The following is a 21,849-nucleotide window of genomic DNA, read 5'->3' on the forward strand; positions in this document are numbered from 1 at the left end:
ATTGTCAAAGAAAGTATACCAGTCTCATTAGGTCTAGGAAAGTGATGTAATAGTTTATGCACTTTGCATTGTACAAACCAGTAACAGGTCCAATGTTCAAAAAAGCTTCTCGATTTTTTCTAGGGTTAAACATGGGAGGGGCTCTGCTCTCTATAATAACAAAATTAAATAAAAGGAGCCATCCTACCTAAAAATAGTGATTTTCTTCACTGCAAAGGCTCCTGTCACACAATACAACTGTAAGTCTGTGACAAGCGTAAGTCAGTACCCAGTAAGCTCTTTACTACCAGGAAAAACTCAAAGTTAATACAGGCTTCTGTTACAGTCATATCCTGGAACTATTTGACAGCATCCTGTAATAGCCAATGAGCGCTTTCCGTCTAAATGAAGGGGAACGCTAGAGGCCAATTACAGTGATCAGACAGTCAGGTGTTCAGTTGTGTTTCTGTCCTGCACAGGTTTGCATGTGGAAATCTGAAACTATTTATAGGTTATACCGAAAAGCATGAGCCGGAGTATAAGTTGGTATACATGCAACGTATAGGAGCAGTTCACACTGGCCATTAAACAAACAAAACTTAATATAGAAACAAAATGAACAAATACCCTGCTGTAAGTAAAACGTAATGTACGTATAGTACATATAAATAACGTAGGGTACTTAGTAAACACTATTTTTCATTAAAAAAAAAGCGCGTAAAAGCCATCTCACCACGTCAAGGTGACCCGCCCATAGATCTTAATACCTCATTTACATATTGAGAAAAATGAACATTTCTCAGGAATGAGACATCAGATCGCAGATATCAAGGTATCATTTTATTCAGCTTCCTACATGCCCATATAGACCGCTTAGGAGGGTTGCTCCTACTGCGAAATTCCCTTTAACCCTTTCACCCCGAAGCCTGTTTTCACCTTCCTGACCAGGCCAATTTCTGGAATTCTGACCAGTGTCCTTTTATGAGGTAATAACTCTAGAACGCTTCAACGGATTGTATGTAGTATGTATATGTATAGTATGTAATATGTAGTACATATTGTACTTCATAATACTGGTAAAATAGTGACTTTGAGGGGTCTATATGCTAGAAAATACCCAAAAGTGACACCATTCTAAAAACTGCACCCCTCAAGGTGCTCAAATCCACATTCAGGCTATGTGTGCACATTCAGGATTTGAAGCAGAAATTTCTGCAGCGCTCCTGCATCTCCTTGGAAGCGTTTTTTAAGCATTTTTGTACATCAATGAATGTTTTTTGGAGCTAAATAAACTTATTTTGGTGGGACACTGCTTTAACCCTTGGATTACCGTCAGAACTGTGGTGAGTATATTGGTTAATTTAAATGATTAAAGAATGTGTCTGTTGTATTTCAAATAAAGTGTTTGCTGTGTGTCTGTGTGTTTATTTAACTCTTTATTTTACTTTAATTAGGTTTGGTGATGAAAGGGTTTGATTTACACATTGTCATCACCAAACAAAAGAGCTAGGTATCAGCTAATCCCATCCACCCAATCTTCATTAGCATTTCCATTCATGTAATTTCTGGGGCAGCTGTGAGCTGCTATTTTTAGCCTAGGAAGGTGCCATTAGGCAAACATGGTCCCTGGCCATTATTAACAGCTGTTTGGTTAGCCACTACGTCCCCACGAACAGCATCAAGCAGTGCTTTGGACGCAGCATATTTTTGCAGCGTCCAAAATGTGGTGTTCAAATGCCGCACTTTTGTTGTCGGTACATGTGAATCCACCACATATAATGACACTTCAATCGGTCAAAATCTGCAGCGGAGACTGGCATGTCCGCTACAGAAATTGACATGCTGCAGGTGAGTTTGGGTACGTGGCCAGGATCAGGAGCTGCTGCAGGTCTGACTCTGCTTGTTTATACAGCATCAAACCCACAGGGTCCAGATGTTACAGCATAGTGGATGGTATCTCTAGAAATCCCATGTCCACTATGCGTGCATCTGAGGCTGTGAGTCACCTATGGACACTGACATGCAACACGTCTTTCAGTACCGCAGCATGTCAAATTCTCTTGCGGAGTCGCTAGTCTCCGCAACAGAAATTTGTCCACTAGAAAGTATTGAATGTGATAAATCCACATGATTCAGTGAACACATGCGGATTTACCTGCGTTCAATAGAATGCAACATTTTGGACGCAGCAAAAATATGCGTCCAAAGCGCTGCTACGTCCGCATAGTGGGCACAGAGCCTAAAATCTAAAAAAATGTACGTGGGGTCCCCCTATAAAATCTAACCAGCAAAGGCTAAACTAAACAGCCTTGTATTGGCGGCTGATGTGAAGCCGTGTGGTAACTAACGTGATTACTAACCGCGTGGTAAAATGGTCGGCGCTTTTTCAATAAAAACACGGCCAGAATAAAGTATTTTAATGAAATAAAACACACACGGTTATACAATTTTTTTTATTACACGCCTCCGCGAAGCCCTCGATCTCCTGAAAAAAACGTAAAAAAACAAACAACAATATTTCTCACCTGTCCGCCGTCAACGACGCAGTCCACGTAACGGCAAGTGCCCCACGACGATCTGTGTCCCTTCTACAGCAGTGACATCAGCCATCACTGGTGTCACTGCTGTAGAATACAGCACTGTATACTGACAGGGGTGTAAAATCACAAGCTGCATGAGGTCACTGGGGTTCATTAGTGTACTGCTGGCCGCTGACGAGAGAGGATCGCCGCCAGGGACCAGGAGGACACCAGGGGCCACCGGACAGGTGAGTATAAAGGTTTTTTCTTTTCTTTTTACTTTTTTATTATTTTTTTAACTACCGTGGGCACGCGGGCTGGGAAGCCAGAGCAGCGGTTGGATGGGAGGCGTGGCAGTCTCCTCTCCCGAACCAGGTACCAGCCGCAGCTCGATTCCGGCGCGATTCTGCGCCTATTGATTTTCATTGAGACGCAGCAAATCCGCATGTATAGATATTATACATGCGGGTTTGCTGCGATTCAATGCAAGTCAATGGGCGCAAATTCGCAGCGGAATCGCGCCTGAATTGGTTATGCTGTGTTTTTTGCCACAATGATAATCTGGAGCGGAAATTTCCGCATCATATGCGGATTATCATTGCTATGTATGGCAGACCTATTACGAAGCGGTTTTAATCCGCTGCGGAAACGCATTAAAACCGCATCATGTGCACTCAGCCTTATAGCAGGTTTTTATGTTTGGCCGCTGTCATACACTAAAAGACGCTTTTTTTTTTTTTGCAAAAACTAGTTTTTGCATCGCCATATTTTCAGAGCTATAATTTTTCTATATTTCAACTGACAGAATCATGTGATGGCTTTTTTTTGTGGGATGAGTTGATGTTTTTATTTTCGGGCACATTATAATTTTTGATAGCTTTCTATTCTGTTTTTTTGGGAGGCAGAATGAACAAAAACCAGCAATTCAGGAATTGTTTTTTGGGGATTTTTTTATGCTATTCCACGTGTGGTAAAATTTTTATTAACTTTTGTTTACTTTATTACATTGTGCCACTATGGGACATCAACTTTTTCTGCCCTGATCACTGATCTAATACTCTGCAGTGCATCTGCACTGCAGAGCATCAGATCAGCGTATGACAGGCAGGAAGGAGGCATCTCAGCTCCTGCTCTCTGAGCAGGCTCTGAGGGGCAACCTTCCGCAGGACCCTGAAGGAGCCCACGACCTTCTTGGGACCGGGGGTCGCCATGGAGACCATCAGCACAATGTGATCGCATCGCATTGCATCTCTGTGATGCACTGCGATGTCACTGTCACTATTGACAGCGGCATCACAGGGGTTAAACACCCCCACGATCGGTGCTAACACTGATCGTGGGCGTTGCTGCGGGGTGTCAGTTCTTACATAGCGCTGACACCCACACTCGATCTCAGTGGCGCTCAGCGTGAGCCCGTGCAATCCCGGCGCCGTATATATACGCCGCATGTCGGGAAGGGGTTAAGGCTATGTGCACACAATGTCTTTTTGACATGTGCAAACCTGCTGTGTTTTTCAAGAAAAGGATGCTTCAGGAAACTCAAGTGTTTTTTGTCCTGAAGTGTATTTTGGATCATTTTTTGGCGTTTTTTCTACATTTTTGGCATTTTTTGAGCATTTTACCATAGCTTTTGGTGCATATTTTTTTACTAGTATGTTTCCAGTAATTTTTTAAACTTGATTGAATAATGAAGAAATTGATAGTCGTTTTTGAAGAAAAAACATTGGCAATATGCTTAAAAAGACATCTGGGCGTCTTCCCCTTCACTTACATTTAAAAGTATAGAGCCTCTTGTGAGCAGAAAACGGCCTAAAAAATGGTTAGATCACTGCTTTAAATCGTTTGGCATCTTTGCAAAACTGAAACAGTTAAAGGGAATCTGTCAGCAGGCTTTTGCTACCTCATCTGACAGCAGCATGATGCAGGAAAAGAGACCCTGAGTCCAACGATGTATCACTTAGTTTACTGGGTGCTGCAGTTCTGACACAATCAGATATCCTAGATGCTGCACGAAACAGAGCTGAGAAAGCTGCCTCTGCCCACACCAGGTTCTCCATGTACATACAATTTCTTTATTGATAACATATTTAAAAAGATGCAAAGAAAACAATAAAAAGGTACCTCAAACCAAAAAATGGGGGGAAACGTGCTCAGGAAAAAAATCAATAAATAATTATTTCACACCAATATAGCAGGTTGTATTCACATATAATATAGGACATTTCAGGATATATTAACAAGTATCTTATTTGAAAATATATTAATATTCAGTTTACTCTAACTCACTGACATTGGTCATAGTAGAAAAAACAAATTGAATGAGATTTTACCGTGCTGTGCATTTACTAAATATAATAATTAATAGAATATTTGACCACTAGTCGCTGCTATTGTTCACCTTAATAACTGTGTTGCAATCCCACTCCTTACCACTGGAGGCTGCTATTGTGTTCTTGCCCTTTACTAAGATGGCAGATTCTGAACCTGTGGGATCCATCTTGTTTCCTGTTTGGGCCTACATAAAGCCACATGGATCTCTCACTCATTGCTTGAGTATTGTGTCTAGCTGTTAGCCTAGTTTCCAGTCTCCAAGCTCCTGAACATTCTTACCCAGATTGTTCTCACCTATCTACAGATTGTTTCCTAAAACTCCTTTTGCTAACTGCAAGAACTTCTACTACCGCTTACTGTTCTGCTTGTGGTCCTTGGCCACTGGTTTCCAGCAGTATTACGCCAGAATCGTAACACTATATTGGTGTGAATTAATTATTTATGATTATTAATTTTTTCCTGAGAAAGTCTCCCCCATTTTTTTGTTTGATGCACCTTTTTATTGTTTTCTTAGTATCTTTTTAAATATCTTATCAATAAAGAAAATGTTTTAAACTATAAGGCTGTGTGCCCACGATGCATTTTTTAAGCGTTTCCGCAGCGGCAAAAACGCTGCAGAAACGCTTAAAAAACGCATGGTAGAAGGCCTGCCATGTTCTCTAATGATAATCCACATGTGCTGTGCACATGCTGCAGAAATTTCCGCTGCGGATTATCATTACGGAAAAAAACGCAGCACTACCAATTATTTTGCGGAAGTGCTGCGTTTTCGCCGCCATTGACTTGCATTAGAACGCATGGAATCCGCATCACTGTATATGTAGATGCGCATTCGATGCGTTCTAATGTGCGGATGGTACGCAGGTATAGAGGAGAGGAGACTCTCCTGCGGACCTGGGTACCATAAAAAACTGTAAAAAAAGAATAAAATAAAAAATAAATATATACTTACCTTTTGGCGGCCCGCGCTGCGCTCCTCCTTGCTTGCCGGGAGTTCGCGATGGAATGAAGGACCTGCACTGATGTCATAGTCATGTGACAGGTCACGCGACGCTGACGTCGGTAGGTCGTTCAGGGTACCGCTGCCGGCAGCCGGGACGGAGGGAATCAAGACTCCGGGGGCCATCGGAAGGTAAGTATAGATATTATTTTTTATTTTTAACCATTCTTTAGGTCACATGCCGGTTACATGGATTTATATAGTGTGACCAAGTTGACAAGCACTTTCCAAGTGATGCTAAAATCGCTTGGAAAGCGCATGACAACCCGCATGCGGAAATGCAAGTGAAGAACGCTTCACATCCGCATGTCCCTGGCAGGAAAACGCATGTACAATCCGCATGTACAATCCGCATGTACAATCCGCATGTACAATCCGCATGCATTTTTTCTGCCAGGGAGATGCAGAAACGCTCAGGAAAAAATCCTGAGCATTTCTGCATCGTGGGCATATAGCCTTAACACTTCTTTGATCCTTTGTGACCAATTGTCATAGGACCAGTGTGGTAGATATGATTGTGGAGTGTAGCCCTCTCTGCGTTTGAGAGATGCTATTTGGGTAGTATGTTCATCTATATGTACATAGTCTATTGACAGCTGCTTATCAAAGGAGGGGGCGGAGTTGGACCAACTAGTCACAGCAATGATAATGTCCTGGTGATAAAACCTTCACTGTAAGTAAACAACAGCACACAGCCTGATAAGACTAAGTGCCCACGATGCAGAGATGCTGCTGATTTTTTCCGCATCTCCCTGGCAGGAAAAAAACATGCGGATTGTACATGCGTTTTTCCTGCCAGGTAGAAGCATTTGTCAAGCGTTTTTGCATGCATTTCTGCATTCGGTTTATCAAGCACTTTTTCAAGCGATTTTAGCATCACTTGGAAAGTGCTTGACAACTTGGTCACACTATATAAATCCATGCAACCGGCATGGATTTATATAGTGTGACCAAGTAATAGTTAAAAAAAGAATAAAAATGGTAAAAAATAATAAAAAAAACATTATACTCACCTTCTGATTGCCCGCGGTCTTCTCTCCGGTGATTCCGGTCTCTTGTACGGTGTGCGGTGGTGAAAAAGGACCTTCCATGACGTCATTTAGTCATAAGACAGGTCACGCGACCGCTGACGTTGGAGGTCGCGTGACCTGTCACATGACTAAATGACGTCATGGCAGGTCTTTTTACACCATCACGAGCCGCCAGGGAGTCAGGACGCACCGTACAGGAGACCGGGGGCCATCGGAAGGTGAGTATAATGTATATTTTTTATTTTAATTCTTTTTTTTTTACAGGCACTATGGTACCCGGGTCTGGATGAGAGTCTCCACTTCTTCAGACCCGGGTACCATTCGCACATTGAATCGCTTAATATTCACATGTGCACATGTAGTCACGCGGATATTAAGCGATTCAATGCGAGTAAATGGCGGCAAATACGCTGCGTGTCCACAAAAATAATGGACATGTTGCTGATTTTTTCGCAATGATAATCCGCAGCGGATTATCAATGGGGACCATGGGGCACGTATTACCAAGCGTTTTTTAAGCATTTTCGCTGCGGAAATTCCGTGGCAAAAACGCTTGAAAGACGCATAGTGGGCACGCAGCCTATGTGACACATCTCTGAATTCTGTGTTTTAACCCCTACCTCATGCTGTGCTCAGATAACATGGCAAAAACCTGCTGACAGATTCCCTTTTTAAAAGACACTCGAAAAACTGAACATTTGAACAGCAAGTCATTTTGTACATAGAAAAGCATACGTTCATTCTTTTCAGCATTTTTAGGGCACTTTTTCATGCAGGTTTCAGAGCGGACCGGCCTGAGAAAGACATTGTGTGAATGTACCCTTAAGGGAAAAATCATTAAAGCAACAATCTATTCAAAAATGAGTAGTATTGTTTTATCTCTGCAGATATGTGTTTAATGATATTTGGGGAGTCAGACGCATAAATGATATGTCTTCCTCTGTCCCAAGATACAAGTTATCCCAATTATTTGTTGTGGTTAACTTCTAGCATCTCTTGTGTCTCTTGAATTAATTCCACCAAATGATATTATATTTTCACAACCTTTTTGATTGTTTTCCCAGCAAAGGATACAGTATACTGCTGTGTTATGTATGTTAGCATGCTTCCTACATTACACGGGGATTATGTTATGTTTATTATTATATATGAAGCACCAAGATATTCCACATCACCTTACAGACATTATTATCACTGTCCTCAATATTTACATTCCCTATCAGTATGTCTTTGGAGTGTGGCAGGAAATACACACAAACGTGGGAAGAACATACAAACTCCTTGCAGATGGTGTCTTTAGTGGGATTTGAACCCAGGACCCCAGCACTGCAAAGTGCTAACCACTGAGCCACCATGCTAACCACTGAGCCACTGTGCTAACCACTGAGCCACCATAGGTTTTTTTATATATACGTTGTGAAGCTTTTCCACATTAGTAGCTAAAATGCACAATACTATAGACCTCTAAGTCACACCACTAGGAGGCGGCAGAGAGCAGAAAGCAGAGGCTGGTACACAATGTATGTAAATAGCGAATGAGGAAAGTGTCTGGCACAGTATCAGGTCATGTGGGAAAGACATTGTGCAGCATTCACAGAGGGATAAGTGCTTCTTTGTGTTACTCTATAGAGTTTCTCGCCACAGTATCACTGCTTTATCTCAGCCCTCTCCTCTCTGCTGTAAAGGGGATTTTTTGTCTTTTTGAAAGTATGAAACTTTCAAGGGTTTTACTGGAGTCTTTTCTGTTTCTTCTGCTTTTACATTTGACAAACATCAGGAGCAGTGTCTGTAATGAAGGATCCAGACACACAACAGCAGTCCATGCGGCTGCCAAAGCTAGAGTCAGGAGAGGGTCACAGGGAGAAGGATCCAAAAAAGATGCTGGGAATTTAGGATACCCAAGGCTAATCTATTCGCCAACTACTGGATTACCAGACGTCAATCGGATGCAAAATGGCTCGTCACAGTCACCCACCTGGGGACCAAAGCTGAAAAACTCACTGTATCCTCTGAGCGAGAACTCACTGAGTGCGTACGGAGTGCTCCTGCTGTCACTGGTGGTATTTGCTGTGGGCATTGTTGGCAACCTGTCCATCATGTGCATTGTGTGGCATAGCATGTCTATGAAGAGCGCCTGGGACTCCATCCTGGCCGGCGTCGCACTCTGGGACTTTCTGCTTCTCTTCTTCTGTTTGCCTGTAGTTGTCTTCCAAGAGATCACACATCGCAGACTTCTGGGGGTCCTCTCCTGCCGCATTGTGCCATTCATGGAGGTAAGTTTGCTCTTTCTTCATTTATCTATATACGAACAGAAAACTCAATGCAACAAATTTATTTTGTCAAAAAGTTACATTCTCAAGAGGAGGGAATTTCTCTTACTAGACATGATGTAATATTTGCATCACTATTTAATAGATATTCTTATCAATTTTTATATTAAATGCTAGGACCAGAATAATAACAAAGGAACACGTCCAAATTTCAGACAAATCAAATCTAGTATTGTACTGACTAAAATATATTTGTCCCCATTGATACTGCTTGTTCTCAGACCACCTGTATGATTTGTGGACTCTTAGCAATGAAGTCATTTACAGGGGGTCTGTCACCAGGATTTTGCCACCTAATAGAGTAGCAAGATGAAGGGGCAGAGACCCTGATTCCAGAGATGTATAACTTACTAGGCTGCTTAATTTAAGTTTGACAAAATAACTATTTCATCTGCAGGAGATTATCACTAGAAGACTACACTGTGTGCAGAATTATTAGGCAAGTTGTATTTTAGAGGATTATTTTTATTATTGATCAACAACTATGTTCTCAATCAACCAAAAAGACTCATAAATATCCAAGCTTAATATTTTTGGAAGTTGGAGTGGAGTTTTTTTAGATTTGGCTATCTTAGGAGGATATCTGTTTGTGCAGGTAACTATTGCTGTGCAGAATTATTAGGCAACTTAATAAAAACCAAATATAATCCCATCTCACTTGTTTATTTTCACCAGGTAAACCAATATCAGTGCACAAAATTTATAAATAAACATTTCTGACATGCAAAAAACAAAAAAAATGAGTGATGAATATAGCCACCTTTCTTTATGATGACACTCAACAGCCTTCCATCCATAGATTCTGTCAGTTGCTTGATCTGTTTTCGATCAACATTGCGTGCAGCAGCCACTACAGCCTCCCAGACACTGTTCCGAGAGGTGTACTGTTTTCCCTCCCTGTAGATCTCACATTTTATGATGGACCACAGGTTCTCTATGGGGTTCAGATCAGGTGAACAAGGGGGCCATGCCATTATTTTTTCTTCTTTTAGACCTTTACTGGCCAGCCACGCTGTGGAGTAGTTGGATGCATGTGATGGAGCATTGTCCTGCATTAAAATCATGTTTTTCTTGAACAATACAGACTTCTTCCTGTACCACTGCTTGAAGAAGTTGTCTGGGAGTTGAGCTTCACTCCATCCTCAATCCAAAAAGGTCCCACAAGTTAATCTTTGATGATACCAGCCCATACCAGTACCCCACCTCCACCTTGCTGGCGTCTGAGTCGGAGTGGAGCTCTCTGCCCTTTACTAATCCAGCCTCTGGCCCATCCATCTGGCCCATCAAGAGTCACTCTCATTTCATCAGTCCATAAAACCTTTGAAAAATCAGTCTTAAGATATTTCTTGGCCTATTCTTGACGTTTTATCTTATGTTTCATGTTCATAGGTGGTCGTTTTTCAGCCTTCCTTACCTTGGCCATGTCCCTGAGTATCGCACACCTTGTGCTTTTTGATACTCCAGTAATGTTGCAGCTCTGAAATATGGCAAAACTGGTGGCGAATGGCATCTTGGCCGCTTCACGCTTGATTTTCCTCAATTCGTGGGCAGTTATTTTGCTCCTTTTTTGGCCAAAACGCTTCTTGCGACCCTGTTGGCTATTTGCCATGAAACACTTGATTGTTCGGTGATCACGCTTCAAAAGTTTGGAAATTTCAAGACTGCTGCATCCCTCTGCAAGACATCTCACAATTTTGGACTTTTCAGAGCCCGTCAAATCTCTCTTCTGACCCATTTTGCCAAAGGAAAGGAAGTTGCCTAATAATTAAGCACACCTTATATAGGGTGTTGATGTCATTAGTCAACACCCCTCCTCATTACAGAGATGCACATCCCCAGATTTACTTAATTGGTAGTTGGTTCTCAAGCCTATGCAGCTTGGAGTAGGACAACATGTATAAAAAGTATCATGTGATCAAAATACGCATTGCCTAATAATTCTGCACGCGGTGTAGTAACCTGCTGCCATGTAGTCCTCCATATTCATGAGCTCTGTGTAACCCCACCCCCACTACTGATTGGCAGCTTTTTGCCTATGCACAGTGTACACAGAAAGCTGCCAATCAGTGGTGTGGGCGGGTTATACAGAGCTCAGCATTCAGAAAACTGCAGCAGATAAAACACTGATTTGATCAGAACTGTATCAACAGTCCAGTAAGTGACACATCGCTGGAATAAGGGTTTCTGTCCCAATATTATGGTGCTCTCAGATAAGGAACCTGGTAACAGATTAAAGGATTGTTTGGTGAAAACAAGGACGTGTCAGTGCAAGTTTTTTAAGCTACATGGATTCTTGCCAGAAATGAGAGAAATAAATCTTAACCATTGAATAATGCGGCTTTCTAGTGTACTTTGTGCTTCCGGTCCTCTCACTTTTTGAAATACCTAATTGCTGTCAGTAAATTGAACCAGTGGTCTCGTCTAATGAGCCGTTCACACTCACTCTTTGCCTTTACTGATGGTGGCGATGTAATAATGAGGGAAAGCCAGCAAGAACATTAGTGACAGAATAGAGGGGCATAATCTTTAAGTGTAGCTATGCATTTGCAAATACAATAGAAAAGCACATCCAGGGGAATAACTCAAAGCTCCTAGGCCCCAATGTAGACTCGGAAACAAGGCCCTCCACTCCCCCACTTACTATGCGCCATTTACAATGCTTATGTGTCAGACAGCATGTGAGGCTACTCAGGCGCCAGGGCCTGTCGATGTTATGTCACCACTGCAGTCGAACAACAGAGACCGGCTTTAAGAGACACTAAAAGAAATCAAGATTAAAAATGTGGTACTCAGTAAGGGTAATTTTTTTCAGACCAAACAGAGGGAAAAAATTATGGAATCACTCAATTCTGAGGAAAAAATTATGGAATCACCCTGTAAATTTTCATTTCCAAAACTAACACCTGCATCAAATTAGATCTGCTTGTTAGTCTGCATCTAAAAAGGAATGATCACACCTTGGAGAGCTGTTGCACCAAGTGGACTGACATGAATCATGGCTCCAACATGAGAGATATCAATTGAAACAAAGGAGAGGATTATCAAACTCTTAAAAGAAGGTAAATCATCACGCAATGTTGCAAAAGATGTTGGTTGTTCACAGTCAGCTGTGTCTAAAATATGGACCAAATACAAACAACATGGGAAGGTTGTTAAAGGCAAACATACTGGTAGACCAAGGAAGAAATCAAAGCATCAAGACCGGAAACTTAAAGCAATATGTATCCAAAACAGGAAATGCACAACAAAACAAATGAGGAACGAATGGGAGGAAACTGGAGTCAATGTCTGTGACCGAACTGTAAGAAACCGCCTAAAAGAAATGGGATCTACATACAGAAAGGCTAAACATAAGTCATCATTAATACCTAAACAGAAAAAAACAAGGTTACAATGGGCTAAGGAAAAGCAATCGTGGACTGTGGATGACTGGATGAAAGTCATATTCAGTGATGAATCGCGAATCTGCATTGGGCAAGGTGATGATGCTGGAACTTTTGTTTGGTGCTGTTCCAATGAGATTTATAAAGATGACTGCATGAAGAGACCATGCAAATTTCCACAGTCATTGATGATATGGGGCTGCATGTTTACATTGATATTTTGGACAGTTTTCTTATCCCATCAATTGACAGGATGTTTGGGGATGATATTTTTCAAGATGATAATGCATCCTGCCATAGAGCAAAAACTGTGAAAACATTCCTTGAAAGAAGACACATAAGGTCAATGTCATGGCCTGCAAATAGTCCGGATCTCAATCCAATTGAAAATCTTTGGTGGAAGTTGAAGAAAATGGTCCATGACAAGGCTCCTACCTACAAAGCTGATCTGGCAACAGCAATCAGAGAAAGTTGGAGCCAGATTGATGAAGAGTACTGTTTGTCACTCATTAAGTCCATGCCTCAGAGACTGCAAGCTGTTATTAAAGCCAGAGGTGGTGCAACAAAATACTAGTGATGTATTGGAGTGTTCTTTTGTGTGTTGGTTTTTCATGATTCCATAATTTTTTCCTCATAATTGAGTGATTCCATATTTTTATCCCTCTACTTGGTCTGAAAAAAAGTACCCTTACTGAGTACCACATTTTTAATCTTGATTTCTTTTAGTGTTTCTTAAAGCCCTAAAGTTGCCATTTGAAATGACTTTAGTTTTGTGCCAAGTCTGTGATCTGCTTTTTTTCAACAACATTAAACAACTGAATGAACATCCTCCGAGCCCGCTGATTCCATAATTTTTGCCAGGGGTTGTAGTTTGTAGAAAAAGCTAACAAAGCCATTTTAAAAGGAACCTGTCAGTAGGTGGTCTTTCATGTATGAACCAACACCACCACTTTCCTCAGCGCCTGTGCTGCATTCCAGAAAGTTGTACAGTACAGACCAAAAGTTTGGACACACCTTCTCATTTAAAGATTTTTCTGTATTTTCATGACTTTGAAAATTGTACATTCACATTGAAGGCATCAAAACTATGAATTAACACATTTGGAATTATATACTTAACAAAAAAGTGTGAAACAACTGAAAATATGTCTTATATTCTAGGTTCTTCAAAGTAGCCACCTTTTGCTTTGATGACTGCTTTGCACACTCTTGTCATTCTCTTGATGAGCTTCAAGAGGTAGTCACCAGAAATGGTTTTCACTTCACAGGTGTGCCCTGTCAGGTTTAATAAGTGGGATTTCTTGCCTTATAAATGGGGTTGGGACCATCAGTTGTGTTGTGCAGAAGTCTGGTGGATGCACAGCTGATAGTCCCACTGAATAGACAGTTAGAATTTGTATTATGGCAAGAAAAAAGCAGCTAAGTAAAGAAAAACGAGTGGCCATCATTACTTTAAGAAATGAAGGTCAGTCAGTCTGAAAAATTGGGCAAACTTTGAAAGTGTCCCCAAGTGCAGTTGCAAAAACCATCAAGCGCTACAAAGAAACTGTCTCACATGAGGACCGCCCCAGGAAAGGAAGACCAAGAGTCACCTCTGCTTCTGAGGATAAGTTTATCCGATTCACCAGCCTCAGAAATCGCAGGTTAACAGCAGCTCAGATTAGAGACCAGGTCAATGCCACACAGAGTTCTAGCAGCAGACACATCTCTACAACAACTGTTAAGAGGAGACTTTGTGCAGCAGGCCTTCATGGTAAAATAGCTGCTAGGAAACCACTGCTAAGGAGAGGCAACAAGCAGAAGAGACTTGTTTGGGCTAAAGAACACAAGGAATGGATATTAGACCAGTGGAAATCTGTGCTTTGGTCTGATGAGTCTAAATTTGAGATCTTTGGTTCCAACCACCGTGTCTTTGTGCGATGCAGAAAAGGTGAACGGATGGACTCTACATGCGTGGTTCCCACCGTAAAGCATGGAGGAGGAGGTGTGATGTGTGGGGGTGCTTTGCTGGTGAAAAAAATTGAAGGCATACTGAACCAGCATGGTTACCACAGCATCTTGCAGCGGCATGCTATTCCATTCGGTTTGCGTTTAGTTGGACCATCATTTATTTTTCAACAGTACAATGACCCCAAACACCCCTCCAGGCTGTGTAAGGGCTATTTGACCAAGAAGGAGAGTGATGGTGTGCTACACCAGATGACCTGGCCTCCACAGTCACCAGACCTGAACCCAATCAAGATGGTTTGGGATGAGACATATTTTCAGTGGTTTCACACTTTTTTTGTTAAGTATATAATTCCACATGTGTTAATTCATAGTTTTGATGCCTTCAGTGTGAATGTACAATTTTCAAAGTCATGAAAATACAGAAAAATCTTTAAATGAGAAGGTGTGTCCAAACTTTTGGTCTGTACTGTATATAATGTCCTTATCCCTTTATATCCCCCCAAAACTTTTGATATGCTCCCGCCTCCCGCACTGTATACAAATCCAGACAGTCCGATCCGATGGGCGGCATTGCAGCAGCATACGTCCCTCGTTTCCGCTGGTAATCGCCGTCCTTCCACTGTGATTGATATGCATGACGTGTCCTGCATCATCCACATAGCCGAATAAAATCTCGCACCTGCACAGGGACATCGCCGGCTCGCGCCGCGCAGGTGCAATTTGTGCTGCCCCACTGCAGGCAGAGCAAAAAACACAACTGCGTATGTGCTGGTGATGTCCATGCGCAGGTGCGAGATTTCATTCGGCTATGTGGATGACGCAAGACACGTCATGCATATCAAGCACCGGTGGGAGGACGGCGATTACCAGCGGAAAGGAGGGACACACGCTGCTGCAATGAAGCTCATTGGACATGACCGTCCGGATTTACATTCAGCGTGGGAGCAAATCAAAAGGTTTTCTGGGGGGCTATACAAAGGGGGGGGTGAGGGGGTCAGGACATAATAGACAACTTTCTGGAATACAGCTCAGCCGCTCAGGAAGGTGGTGATATTGGTTCACACACGAAAAAACTGGTGACAGGTTCCCTATAAAGGGGTTGTCCCCTTTTAGAAAATCCCAGTCCCCAAGCACAGTCTATTATAGAAATACAAACCACGCTTTGCTCACCATCCCCATTTCCAGTGCTGAGTCTCCGCTGTTGCTCTCTGTAACCAATCATTTAGCTCAGCAGCTCTGCTTGTGTAGACAGAACGCCCGACACAGAGTCGCTGATCTCACCGACTGACTGCCATGGTGTTGGTGAGTAAAGTGCTGTTTATTTTTTATAATGGACTGTACCCGAGGACCAGGATTTTCTGAAAGGGAACAACCTCTATAATTCCTATTACATATATCTTGATGACTACAAGCAATTTTCCATAAGGAGAAACTTTAAACATTAGATCCCCTGTCAGAGGCCTCTCACCCGGCCAAACCAGTTGGCTTGCTTTGCACTGATGAGGTGCAAACACCCCGAATCCTAAGTCATGTGTCAAGAACAATGGGTGGCACTATAATTCCTGCCCTCTTCCTATTTGAAGAGGCTATTTGCATATAGAAATTGTATATAAATCAGGTGCAGACAGTGCGGGGCCCCTGTGTAGAAAACATATGGGGCTCCACTGTTGTTTAACAGCTGATTTACCAAATGTGATGGGATCATTATAGAGCTCCCTACTATGATGTTCTTTTAATCTTTCATCTGACAGATAAGATTCTATCAATAATTTTGAGAAAAGAAAATCATGGTGCCCTTTGTTAGATGTGTAGCCCCTTTCCCTTATACAAATGACTTATATACTCTGAAAATAATATGAAGAATACTTAAAATGATTGTGTCATCAGAAAATGGCCTATTGTTTAAATCACGTGTTTGTGTTAAATTCCATATTACAATCTGTATTAAAATAAAAATGAGAAATATTGCAATTTTCACAAGGACCAATGGGACTATTCTAAACTCAGACTTCCTGATTTTTCTAGAAAAACAGTCCCATTAGCAGTCATAGACTGACTGCAACCATATCTTTTGTATTTGAGCATTTAATGAGGTCATTGTGAAAGCAGGGTCAGTTGTGAAATCGCCTATTGTGATTGGTGGATCCTGTTTTATCAGCTGTGTATAGTACTACCTGACGTTATTTTGCTGCCCTTGATGATAATGAACCTGCTGTAAATGCTTCATGAAAAGAACAGGATGTGTGAGTCTACAATAGCCCCAGTGGCCAATTTGTAAATTCTACTTACTAATTAGGTTGGCCAGGCTGTAGCAGCAATTTTAAGTCTACTAATGTCTAATCTAATGTCAGTATCGACATAAATGAAGGTTTGAGACGTATTTATTTTATTTTTTCTGGTATAGGTTTCTTCCCTTGGCGTTACAACCTTCTCCCTATGTGCACTGGGCATAGATCGCTTTCAGTCAATAACTTCGTCCCAGCTCTCTCCAAGACCAGTGGAGCAATGCCAGTCCATCCTGGGAAAGGTATCGGTTATCTGGATTGGATCCTTAACTCTTGCGCTCCCTGAAATCCTACTGTGGCAGCTAAACCAGGAGCGCTCGCCAGTGTCAGGGTTGGTCAGTGACTCCTGCGTGATGCACCCCTCTCCGGATCAGCTTCCAGTTCTGCACTCCTTAGTGCTGACGTACAAGCATGCCCGCATGTGGTGGTTCCTTGGATGCTACTTCTGCCTTCCCCTCCTTTTTACAATGACATCGCTACTGGTGACTTTGCGAATTGTTGGAAACACAAAGAATATGAAAAATGGCCAGTGTCAGCGTCAACTGAGCTGGATTGTGGCAGGGTTAGCTATTGTATATGGAGTGTGCATCCTCCCTGAAAACATCACAAATATCTTGGTAGCCTACACCAATCTGGACCTTCCCGAGAACCTCCTGACACTTATCACTCAGTTTTTCTTGTTCTTGAAGTCTGCAGTAACACCCGTCCTCCTCTTATGCGTCTCTAAACCTCTAGGACAGGCTTTCCTGGACTGTTGCTGCTGTTGCTGCGATGATGAGGCCAAACCAGGAGCTGAACATAATGCTGAGGAGAACAGTGCAAAAATGGAGCCCCTCAATCCTCCGTATGGTGCAAATGATTCGGCACTACAGCTGGGCACCCCCTGCTAAGAGAGAATGAATGCAAACCTTGTAGAAACTGGTAGTGATCCTCTCCCCATCACCTAACAAGGCAAATAGAAGACCACCGGAATAACACAGTCTGGGGATGTCTGAGGTGGACAGAAGAGAATGAATGGAGAAAAGAGTGAAGTGCAATGTTAGTGCTGGACAGTCTGGACTAAAAAACACAAGACAACCTAGAGGGACCGACAACTCGAAAACACCCCATTAAAAAGATATTCGGGTCTAAACTAGTCTTCATCTATCCACTGATAAGTGATAATTGTTAGATCGGTGTCAGTTCCACCGCTGTCTCTCCCATTCTTTCCTGGCTGCAAAAATGAAGTCAGGAACAGAGAGTCTGGTTGCACCAATGGGTCACGGTGCTCCATTTAAAGAGGACCTGTCACCAACTAAAAAGAGCCCAGTTTTTACTCTTAATTTATTCCCGCTGTTCCACTGAGAGTTCCATTTTTTATTTTTTTTAAATCCACCATACGGTCCCAGGGTTATGGGCCTTTTAATTTAGTGCTAATTTTTAGAAGATGTCATGGCCCACAGAGAAATAATGCAGAGCAGCCCAAGACACGTCCCAGAGAATCCTGTGATCACGTCCCATCTCAAAAGACCACAAAAATTAGCACTAAATAAAAAGGTCCATATATCTGGAACCATATGGGAGATTTAAAAAAATGAATATTCAGGGAAGCAGCAAAGTAAAAAGTAAGAGCAAAAAGTAAGAGCAAAAACTGGTCACTTTTGACCTGGTGACGAGACCTCTTAAGTCCATGGCAATGAAGAAAGGAAGATAATGGAGTGCAATGCAGTGACATAGGCTTGAATTGAGTGCATACAGTCTGGGCATATGTGTGTGGGACACAAGATCTGTCAAATGGCGGAGGTCCGGGTGGTTAGACCCACACCAGGCTAACAGTTGTCACCAATCCAGCATATAGATTCAAATAACTCTTTAAGTAGATTTTGTACAGTAACATTGGTGACTTAAAGGGAACCTGTCAGTAGATTCATGCCGCCCAAACCAGAGATGCCATGAATCAGAGCCTTGCTGTAAATGTGCAGTCAGGTTCTGGTACATGAATCTAAGGACAGGTTCCCTTTAAAATCTGCATTATACATCCGAATGGTGCATGGATTTCTGCAACCCCCTTTTAGATGAATGGGAGATATGCAGAAAGTTCTGCAACAAATTTGAGGCATGTGACTATTCCCTTATAGGAAACTATTTGCGCTATTTTACATTTAGCACAGCCCTGTTGGCCATAGCTTTAGGAATGCTATGATAAGTCGTAAAACTCAATTCCATTGCCTTATATATGTATGTCTTTGTAAGAAAAGTGTCATCCGTGTGTACTGCGGCCAGGCCGCTCGGCAGAACTCTACTGAACCGGAAATAAAGCCTAAACTAAAGTGTTTAGTAAGAAATAGAAAATGTGCTTAATTCAGCTCAAGCCAAATGTGAAGATACAGTAAAAATGACCATTGTTTTCTACGAGTATTTGTTGTAGCAACTTTAAAAGAAGGTGTATCCCCCAAAATGAATGCAAAACTATAAGAAACGAAGATTCCCCGGACGCCTGTGTTCATCCCATCACCAGCTACTAATCCTGTGGGATCCAGCACATTGACAATATAAAGTGAAACTCCGCATTTGAGAACGTCGCCAGATTAGATCAAAGCGTCTATGACCTGTGAACATTGTGACCTTGGTCTATTTTCTCTTTTCTGACTGAATGCTGTGACTTAACTTATTTTTTTTAAGGTCTGAAATGTTTTCATTATGTATTGCCCAGTAAAAAACAAACAAAATAATGCCTAATCTATCAAGTCCCTAAAATGTACTTTCCTCAAATGCAGTACATTGCACAGTCATCGTGAATGGCCGGCATCACTGACGACGTGCTGTATACTCACTTCAAGGGACTGTCCACCCATTCTTAAATGCCATAGTCCCCCGAGTAAAATAAAAACTTTTACTCACCTCCCGCACCGGTGCCATTCTGCCGGGCTACTTTACTCGCATTTCCATTGGATTCTGACGTACAATGAAGATGAGTGCGCTGCAGCCCATCAGTGGCCACTGATGGGCTGCAGCTCTCACGTGACGTAGTAATGTCATGAGAGCGTTGGGAGACGCGGTGCTGACATCACTGCAGGACTAGAATATAAGTTTATTTTACTCTGGGGACTACAGCATTTAAGGAGGGGTTTACCAAGTAGTGAACAACCCCCATAAAGGGGACCCGTCAGCTCGCCTGACATATCTGTTTATTCCCTATAACATACCAATGCTGGATACTGTTTACTAAGAACTCTGCTTTGTGCTAATCCTCTGTTATTCCTCCTGGAATATATATGAATTAATCGATAACTGGATGTTACCATTCCCCAAGTCAAAGGTGTGCGTCCCAACAGACACCACCAACTGGTAAGATGCAATCAGGAATAACAGAGGAACAACACAATATACTAGAGGGTCCCATTTAATCAATGCAGTAAGAGGGAAGTGAATTAAGGCAAATGCACAAGGCCATATATACATATGCCATATAGAAGTAGTGCACTTCAGACAGACAATATATACAGTGCATGTGCATAAGGTCCTGGACGGCCGGGGGATGTGACACTCAATGCAGAAGAGATGTGGTCTTTTTTCCAGACACCTGCAAAATCCGCAAATCGTGAAATCCCCAGTGATTATTCCAAACGATTTATTGCTGCCGAATTTACAAACCTAAGCGACATCCGTGCCTTGCCTGTGATTTTCAAGGACCCACAGACTTAACGTTGCCAGAAAAACAAACATGTAATAATAATCTTTATTTTTATATAGTGCTATCATATTCCACAGCGCTTTTACATGCATAATTATTATTGCTGTCCCCATTGGGGCTCATAATCTATGTTCCCTATTGGTATGTCTTTGGAGTGTGGGAGGAAGCTGGAGAACCTGGAGGAAACCCACGCAAACATGGTAAGAACATACAAACTCCTTGCAGATGTCGTCCTTGGTGGGATTTAAGCCCAAGGCCCTGGTGCTGCACGGCTGCAATGCTAACCACTGAGCCACCGTGCTGCCTGACATGTCTCTGTGAACAGCCACATAGACAATAATAGAAAGTATACGTGAAAAATGCATGTCTGAATGAGGCCTTAATGTACTTTAAGTTTCCATGGATTTTAATATGGAATCTGCATCCAAAATTTACAACACATCTGCCATGTCTGAACGTCACCGAATTGACCATACCCACTCAGCGATAAGATTTCCAAACGATACTGAACAGAACATGTTTTTACTAACGACAGTGTCTTATCTGTGGCAGTTTCCTCAATTTGATTGATAAGTTGATTTATATTTTTTTCATAATGTATAACTATATTTATTTAAATCCATCTGACCCCTGTACGACCAGAGTTTCTTCTCCCGGGTTCTTGTCTCCTTTCTGAAAAACGAACTGTAGATAAGCTATGGACCACAAAAATAAATGAGGAATGAACTTGTATTGTATATGCCATGTATCCGTGAACAGTTTTGTCCTAATCCTTTTTTCACATCTAATAAAACAAGTAATTGAGAAAGAGTAACTGAAAGGTTTCGATTTCCTCTCACAGACTGAAGTATCTACCTAATATAATGAAGTATTTATACACTTCGGATTACACCGATTCACGGCCTGAAGTAAGGCAGTTTTCTCTTTGCTCACGGACCATTTGTCTATTTCAGATCGCAGGCCGATTCCCTTGTATTAGCGTTAGATAAAAGGTTATTCTGGAGAATGAAGTGGTCCTGCTGGTCAGAGGCGGCCTCATCTTTTCTTCTTCATTGTGGCTGAGAAAGGTCTCTTTGTTTTCTTCGGCTGTGTGGGAGTGGGGACAGCTACTGTTGTGAGGAGAGAAAAGCATGGGGACGCTGAAGTCTCTATGGAAACCAAACTTGTAACGGCTACAAAAAATCATTTACATGTCCTGACTGAGGAAAAAAAAGAACCAAAACTAATTCATGACTGTACTCGGACACAATCAGGGATTCTTTAGGAAAGCTGTTTGGATATGTGTATAAAGGACTGTTGCATGGCCAAAGATGCCCACTTAGGAACCAAGTGAAAAGGAAAAATGTGCTGCCCATAACAGCCAATGGG

At 42.0% G+C, this 21,849-nt stretch overlaps 1 protein-coding gene across 1 annotated transcript; it reads left to right on the top strand.

The window, feature by feature from the left end:
- The first annotated feature begins 8,416 nt into the window (after positions 1-8,416).
- GPR37L1 (G protein-coupled receptor 37 like 1) lies at positions 8,417-21,289 on the top strand. The gene is made up of 2 exons (XM_073666847.1): positions 8,417-9,133; positions 16,928-21,289. The coding sequence occupies exons 1-2, from the start codon at positions 8,570-8,572 to the stop codon at positions 17,696-17,698; spliced, it is 1,335 nt and encodes a 444-aa protein (XP_073522948.1). The 5' UTR covers positions 8,417-8,569; the 3' UTR covers positions 17,699-21,289.
- The last annotated feature ends 560 nt before the right edge of the window (positions 21,290-21,849 follow it).

Source organism: Phyllobates terribilis, unplaced genomic scaffold, assembly GCF_046119375.1.
Source record: "Phyllobates terribilis strain yellow unplaced genomic scaffold, ASM4611937v1 Scaffold_2__4_contigs__length_985480577, whole genome shotgun sequence".
Lineage (NCBI taxonomy): Eukaryota > Metazoa > Chordata > Amphibia > Anura > Dendrobatidae > Phyllobates > Phyllobates terribilis.

Coding starts and splice junctions, on each gene's coding strand:
- GPR37L1 (XM_073666847.1), top strand. CDS start 8,570: ATGAAACTTTCAAGGGTTTTACTGGAGTCTTTTCTGTTTCTTCTGCTT. Junction 9,134..16,927: donor GCATTGTGCCATTCATGGAG/GTAAGTTTGCTC, acceptor TTTCTGGTATAG/GTTTCTTCCCTTGGCGTTAC.